This window comes from Drosophila bipectinata, chromosome 2R (genome assembly GCF_030179905.1).
Source record: "Drosophila bipectinata strain 14024-0381.07 chromosome 2R, DbipHiC1v2, whole genome shotgun sequence".
Classification (NCBI taxonomy): Eukaryota; Metazoa; Arthropoda; class Insecta; order Diptera; family Drosophilidae; genus Drosophila; species Drosophila bipectinata.
Window position 1 is genome coordinate 22,542,729 of NC_091737.1, and position 7,628 is coordinate 22,550,356.

A 7,628-nucleotide genomic window follows, 5' to 3' on the forward strand; every position below is an offset into this window, starting at 1 on the left:
AATAATTGCATGCAACATAATTAAAGCCATTAAAGCACTTAAGCTGCCGGAAAACCCACGACATGCCATATGCCAAAAGGGGGTTCCCATGGAGGTCCAGGAGGGTGGCTACAGGTTGCTATACATATACATAGAGCAGTGTAGAGTGGCCCCTGGTCGAGTCATGTTTGCATATGCATAATTATGACGAAAACACATTTAAATGCATTTAATCGGGCGCACGGCCAGGCGGCCAAGAGTGGGGACACAGCCTTTGGTCGAGTGTAGTGGTTTTGGGCAGGTGGGTTCTGGCCATGGCTCACTGGAAAGGCTTTTAACGTTTATTGGTTTTTATTAAATATTCCGTGCCCATGTCCTGTACGTTCACATATTGAATCCATAGAAACAGATTCATCATGTCAACCAAAAGGCATATTTAAGTTTAGAATTTACCTGATGGGGGTCCATTGACATAATCGATGACAACCACAAATTGGCAACCTGCGGAGCCTATATCTTAAAAAATATTTGTTATCTTGGAATGTACTATCTTGTACATATCTTGTATGTATCTCTGTATCTTGGAAGCGTCCCCAATCGGAGTACCATTATGGAATCGTGGAACAATTCTCTATTAATCTGCATTTAAATCCTGGATGCTTAATTTTTTTCGATTTTTTCCATTTTTTTCTGATGGACCCCCTTAAAAGTTGACACAATCTGGGACTACCTGAAAATGGCTACTTGCGGAGCCTGTATCTTGGGAAATATTTGTTCGATGCCCAATCTGAGTACCATTATGGAATCGTGGAACAATTCTCTATTAATCTGAATTTAAATCCTGGATGCTTAATTTTTTTTCGATTTTTTCCATTTTTTTTTATGGACCCTTTTAAAAGTTCACATAATCGAGGACATCCAGCAACTTGCGGAGCCTGTATCTTGGGAAATATTTGTCCGATCCCCAATCGGAGTACCATTATGGAATCGTGGAACAATTCTCTATTAATCTGCATTTAAATCCTGGATGCTTAAATTTTTTTGATTTTTTCCATTTTTTTCTGATGGACCCCCTTAAAAGATGACATAATCGAGGACAACCAGAAATTGGCAACTTGCGGAGCCTGTATCTTGGGAAATATTTGTCCGATCCCCAATCGGAGTACCATTATGGAATCGTGGAACAGTTCTCTATTAATCTGCATTTAAATCCTGGATGCTTAAATTTTTTCGATTTTTTCCATTTTTTTCTGATGGACCCCCTTAAAAGTTGACATAATCGAGGACAACCAGAAATTGGCAACTTGCGGAGCCTGTATCTTGGAAAATATTTGTCCGATCCCCAATCGGAGTACCATTATGGAATCGTGGAACAATTCTCTATTAATCTGCATTTAAATCCTGGATGCTTAAATTTTTTCGATTTTTTCCATTTTTTTCTGATGGACCCCCTTAAAAGATGACATAATCGAGGACAACCAGAAATTGGCAACTTGCGGAGCCTGTATCTTGGAAAATATTTGTCCGATCCCCAATCGGAGTACCATTATGGAATCGTGGAACAATTCTCTATTAATCTGCATTTAAATCCTGGATGCTTAAATTTTTTCGATTTTTTCCATTTTTTTCTGATGGACCCCCTTAAAAGATGACATAATCGAGGACAACCAGAAATTGGCAACTTGCGGAGCCTGTATCTTGGAAAATATTTGTCCGATCCCCAATCGGAGTACCATTATGGAATCGTGGAACAATTCTCTATTAATCTGCATTTAAATCCTGGATGCTTAAATTTTTTCGATTTTTTCCATTTTTTTCTGATGGACCCCCTTAAAAGATGACATAATCGAGGACAACCAGAAATTGGCAACTTGCGGAGCCTGTATCTTGGAAAATATTTGTCCGATCCCCAATCGGAGTACCATTATGGAATCGTGGAACAATTCTCTATTAATCTGCATTTAAATCCTGGATGCTTAAATTTTTTCGATTTTTTCCTTAAAAGATGACATAATCGAGGACAACCAGAAATTGGCAACTTGCGGAGCCTGTATCTTGGAAAATATTTGTCCGATCCCCAATCGGTGTACCATTATGGAATCGTGGAACAGTTCTCTATTAATCTGCATTTAAATCCTGGATGGAACCATTTACTTTATCAATTAAATTTTAAGAAATAAATTTTTCATAAATTGGACTACTTTCGTTTTCTAAATTAAATACTTCAGACATATCGAATCCTGCCAATAAACAGAACAATATTTCAGTTTTTAGCAAGAAGGAAAATATAAAAACCCTACTCTCGTTGCTGAAAAATAGGAATTTCAATTGGCCACAGAGTTGCAAGTTGTTGGCTGTTTGTTGATGGCCAACATGAAATCATCGAGAGATGTGTATTTGAAAGAGATTGTTCTGTGGAACATTTACGGATTCGCCTACTGCCAAATTATGTATGCAATTTAAACGAAATTATTTATGTGCGAAGATTTTTCAAATATTTATTGCCGACTAACAAAAGCTTACACCCAGGCCCACACACACACACACATGGCTTTCCATTTGGTATATTTTGTGTCCTGTTTTTGTTTGGCTCTGCCGGCCAGAAATTTAATTAAATCTCTGTGAGGCATTTCAATTTCATTTTCTATTTACACTTTGTGACAATTTTTACGCGTCAACTTCTCTGGTGTATCTTTTTTGTTTTTGTTCGGTTCTATTGTTAGTTTTTTCGTCCTTTTTTCGGAGTCCTTGGACGTATAGGGAGTGTGGAGTGTGGATTTTCCATAAATGTTGCATGAGGCGCACTTCCCGTTTCCTGTGAGCGCATTTCGCTTTCATGACAAAACGAAAAAAGGACAAAGGAAATAAATAAACAAAAACCGAAAAAAATAAAGCCCAAGTAAGGAAGTAAAGATTTTTGGGTGGCTAAGCAGGAAGCTCAAACTTTGAAGTTGCCGGATGTTGCAGAGCCGTTGTTTTTTTGTCTTTGTTGTTACATACATAAGAAACAAAAATTGTATACATGTGTGTGTTTGCATGGCAGGACAAATAGTTGACCCATTATCCTGGGAGAGCCATCATTTGTCCGATTTCGACACACCTGGTGGCAAGCAGATGCGGCGGTTTCAATTACCCGCACTTTCATTTACTGTCACCTCGCACTCTTAACTCAAATATTTATAAAGTATATTAATATGTGGCAGGAACTGCACGGCAAGGCTCGGCTCGGCGCGGCAACAGACAAAGAGCCAAGGCGAAGGAAAGAAAAATACAATTATAATTATTTATTATGCGACAGTTTCCACTCTGGCTTCGTCCTTTGTTGCACTCTCTGCAAACGAAAGCGAAACGAAACTGTCGCGAGAGTTGGCCATAAATCATTTATGCAACACACTCATGGAGATACCCACACACACACCCATACACACAAAAAGTGGCATAAATCAACTTACACTCACGCACACCTATACAGCCACACTCAGAACACCCACGTGGCGGCGGCACTTACTGGGACGCAGAGACGTGCCTGCAGTCATATGCAGAACTTGGCGAGGAGAAGAGCAGAGTAGAGCAGAGAAGTTCTTTTTCCCCCGCTTTTCCCCAAAGTAAAAGCGCAGCAGAAAAACTGAAAAACTTACGCGCTTCGCTTCGCCGCCTTCCCAGTTCGGTTTGGGTTTTTCTTTTTGGGATGCATGTCAGTGCCTTGTGTGTCTTTTGATAAGCGCACTCGAAGCAACAGAAACAGTTGCGAGGACATGGGGAATACGAAGAAGAAGTAGAAGTTTTCCACGCTTCTCCAGCTCAGCTTTTCTTCGCTTTCTTCTGGGTCTTTTTTTTCCCAGCTTTGAGCTTCACGCCAAGCACATTATTGGCAGTTGCTGAAGTATGCGGCACAGTGTAAGTTTGCTCGTTGAATTTAATTTCAGGCATGTGTGCCAGGCGAGGAAGAGGTCAGGGGTTCGGAGCTCAGAGCCCGGAATGTATGTGATTAGATTGCTTTTTGCCCAGGAGCTTCGAGTGGCAACTTTAAGCAACAAATGCTAGTGATAGGAAGGGCCAGATATAAAGTGGAAACTATGCTTACTTTTTATGGCATAACAAATAAACTAAACTGCAAAGTTTTTAGGGCATACTAGAATATTAATGCAAAGCTGATCAAAGCTATGTTTTGTAACAAGGATTCAGACATATAAAGTATATATTTCATGAATATTATAATCTCCTTATTATTTAGATATATTCTCCTAACTTTTATAAACAATTTCAGCTTAGAAAACATTATCATGGCTTTATCCTTATTCCCCAAAAGCTTATTATTTTCATTATTTAACATGTTTTGCCGTCAGTTTATTGCCCTGAAGGCAAACATGTTCTCATTTTGGACGAAAAACGTTCTTCTTATGTTTATCCGAACTTCCGTCGATTTACAAAATTATAATTGCACACACTCCACCCAGTCGGAGGCGTTGGAGAATCCTGGCATGGATGGGGGCGTCGTATTTTGGACTAGGATGGCTGAAGGCGGCCGGACTGGAGGTGGCAGGGCGACGGGGCAAGTGGTGCATGCCACGTTTACAATGCACTTCCGCCCCATTGTTGTTTTGCATGCTGACATGGTGCAGGCACCGCTGCTGGCGAGGTAGCCAGACATATTACTCATACGCCGTGTTGTCGCTGCCGGTGTGGGAGTGTGCGTGTTGACAATCATGTATTCCCCTTTATTTTTTTTGTCAGTTTTTTTTGCTTTATTTTTCGTTTTGTTTTTTTTTTTCGTTTTCGGCCGCGCTGTTGCCACTAATGTGCCACGCCCCTCGGCAAGCGCGTAAAGTTGAGCTGACAATCGAAAGCCGAAGGAGAGGCGAGGGTGAGAGGAGAGGTGGCAGAGCGAGCCAGTCAAGTGTGTGGGCGTTGCAACAAGCTCGCCTTTTCTTCATTGTATCCCTCTATCCCTGCCCCACGCAAATAACAATGGCAGCGGCATCAACAGCAGCTGCAACAATGCAACATGACAACTTCCGTTGCATTCGCCTGCTGGCGGCACAAAGGAAAGCGACAAAAAGTTGCACGCAAACAAACACTCTCACACTCACAGGCAATGGAAAACTGTAACGGAATCGCATTGTAAGGGGAAAATGTTTTTTCCTGCATGGGAACACAACAACAACAACAACAGAGAGCACACACACCCATTGAAAGCCCACACCCACAAATCGTAGAATCGCAGCCACCCATGAGAAATGCATTCTGGACTCTGGACTTATGGGGCTTCGCATACCTGATATTGAGTAAATTAATTACGTCATATAGTTACACACACAGTACATACAATTTATATTCGGTATGTGTTTACCTGCTGGGTCGGTCGATCCAATTAATTCGATTCCATGCGAATCAGTTTGATTTGATTCAAACGCCCCGGTGGTTCGCCTCTTGCAATTCCATTTAATTATGCAAATCAGCCCACAAATTCACCCGAGCTTATTAATTACTGTATTTCGTAGTTTTTTTTTGTAGATGCATCGATAATTAAAATTTATTGGCTACGATGACAAGGTGGTGCTTTCGTAATCGATTACATCATCATCGTCCTCATCGTCATCTTCTAGTTGGACTTCCTCCTCATCCCATCCAATAGCCAGATCTGCAGTGGCTATATCTTCGAAATTAAGAATCGGATGATCGGCTCGAGAGGCACAAATGACTAATTTGAAGGCATAAGAACAGGATTCTTCCGGGGCACCTTCCATGCATTTTAGGATTACAGCTGCAGCTTCTTCAGTGGCATTCATTAGTTGCAGATCCATTTTGCCTTCATTATTGAGCCATTTCTTGGGTTGTCTTTCCAGCTGACACTTGATGTTACATTTGAACTTCAGACCAACGTTTTCTTTGAGGACATTTTGTAGGTTTTCAAAACGCTCAAAGTTGACGTATTCTTCTTCTGAAATATTATTCAGTCTTAGGCACTCGTCAAAATCTTCGAGGCTCTCATCAAAAAAGTCAAAGGGATGACGTGACTAAAGAAATACAATAGTTTTTGCATATATTTTTATAAAAACAAACCTATTCACCTCAACCAAACTGATTAAAGCCAAGATCAGAGCCGCATAAATCCCAATACTTTTTGTGTTCATCGTAAAAAACAAACTAAAGGGTTTGTAAACTTTTTATACTTTTGTAAGCAAATTTTATACTACATAGTTGTCTAACCAGTTTTGGTTGCATTACTCATTTAACTTCTTAGTTGTTGTATCGACACTTTTCTCAGTCTCACTTCCTATATGATTTGGTTCTATACGTTCTGTGAGGCAAACGATCATCTTGAAAACGTATTCACATTTTTCCAGCTTCCCGTCGAGGCGTTCTTTGCAAAATTGTATGGCCCGACGATTTTTATCAGTCAGATGATCGATATTATTAATCTTTTCCACATCTATATAGCCATTCGAATCCAAAATATTTTCCTTTTCGGCCAGACAATGGTAGAAACATTTGTGGTGTCCCAGAACATTATCCTCCGCCTTTCCTGAGCTGTTGTTCTGAATCATAATTTTCAGGTCTGCCTGAGTTATGTTATTGGAGGCCAGACACTCATTCGCCCAGACGCCATTCTTGGAAATGGCAAGACTCTGTTTAAAAAGGGTATAATATAAATTATTCCACAACTAATTCTATAAACTATTATCACCTGGGCCAAGCTGATCAATGAAACGATCAAAACAGCAACTCCGACAGGTCTGTTAATATGCATTGTCTAGAAGCAACTAAACGTTTGGTGGAGGCTTTCCCACAGTTCAAAACAATTGAATTCAACTTGCTTAACCAGTTCTGGCTTGACTGTATATTTAATTTTAGTTAGCTTCTGTAGTTATTTCCTCTTCGTCATCCGGGCCCAACAGTTCTCCCAAGCAAACAACCATTTTATAGGCATATTCACACCCATCTTCCTCGTCGTCGTTTAGCTTCTTGCAACTATAGATAGCCTCCCTCTTGTGATCGTTCAAAGTTTCGATTTCCTCCAGTTTCTCCACGTCCAAGTAGCCCCCGGAGTCCAGAATGTCTCCTTTGTCAGCCACGCAATGGAAGAAGCACTTATATTTTCGTTCAACGGGCTCATCATCGTCTTCCTCAGAGGAAGATTTGTTCATTTTTGCCGCAAACTCGACCAGGCTGATGTTATTGGCGGTCAGGCATGAAGTTATTAAATTTTGTTCATCCTCTGGAGTAGGATAACCCTGGGAAAAGAATACAATTATATCTTTAAAGTGCATAGTTTAGTTATTTAGCTCACCTGGCTCAAAATCACCAGGGCACTCAGTGTGAATATCGTTAGAAACTTTAGCATTTTGGTACAACTCTAAGAATCTTTTTCAATATGAATATGGACATGGATGAGACCTTTCCGTAAACGCCCACTTGTAAACTGTTGGCCAATTCAAAGTCGATCTGAATTATATAGTAAACGGCTAGCCAGGTAATTTATTAGGTGGCACCTTATCTTTATTTAGTTGGATTTGTAATTACATCCAACTGGAAGTACGATCTCTCGTGCATTTAATTGGCTTTTCAAAGCTATTCGCCAGTCGGAACTGTAACAAAATCGGTGGAAGTGAGTGATTTAATTAAAATAGAATAATGCAACTCGATGG

At 40.3% G+C, this 7,628-nt stretch overlaps 2 protein-coding genes across 4 annotated transcripts; both read right to left on the reverse strand.

The window, feature by feature from the left end:
* Positions 1-5,281: 5,281 nt before the first annotated feature.
* Positions 5,282-6,821, reverse strand: LOC108122989 (general odorant-binding protein 57b-like). 3 transcript variants are annotated; one of them, XM_043210612.2, is made up of 2 exons: positions 6,668-6,821; positions 5,282-5,996 (listed from the first exon to the last, which is right to left on the reverse strand). In XM_043210612.2, the coding sequence occupies exons 1-2, from the start codon at positions 6,728-6,730 to the stop codon at positions 5,520-5,522; spliced, it is 540 nt and encodes a 179-aa protein (XP_043066547.1). In that variant the 5' UTR covers positions 6,731-6,821; the 3' UTR covers positions 5,282-5,519. The 3 variants fall into 3 exon arrangements, with proteins under 3 accessions (XP_043066547.1, XP_017093362.2, XP_043066546.1); XM_017237873.3 differs by lacking the exon at positions 6,668-6,821 and adding an exon at positions 6,051-6,206; XM_043210611.2 differs by lacking the exon at positions 5,282-5,996 and adding an exon at positions 6,128-6,608 and having other exon boundaries at positions 6,668-6,799.
* On the reverse strand, positions 6,788-7,397 carry LOC108122991 (Odorant-binding protein 57c). Its single transcript, XM_017237875.2, has 2 exons — positions 7,271-7,397; positions 6,788-7,214 (listed from the first exon to the last, which is right to left on the reverse strand). The coding sequence occupies exons 1-2, from the start codon at positions 7,322-7,324 to the stop codon at positions 6,831-6,833; spliced, it is 438 nt and encodes a 145-aa protein (XP_017093364.2). The 5' UTR covers positions 7,325-7,397; the 3' UTR covers positions 6,788-6,830.
* Between the last annotated feature and the right edge of the window lie 231 nt (positions 7,398-7,628).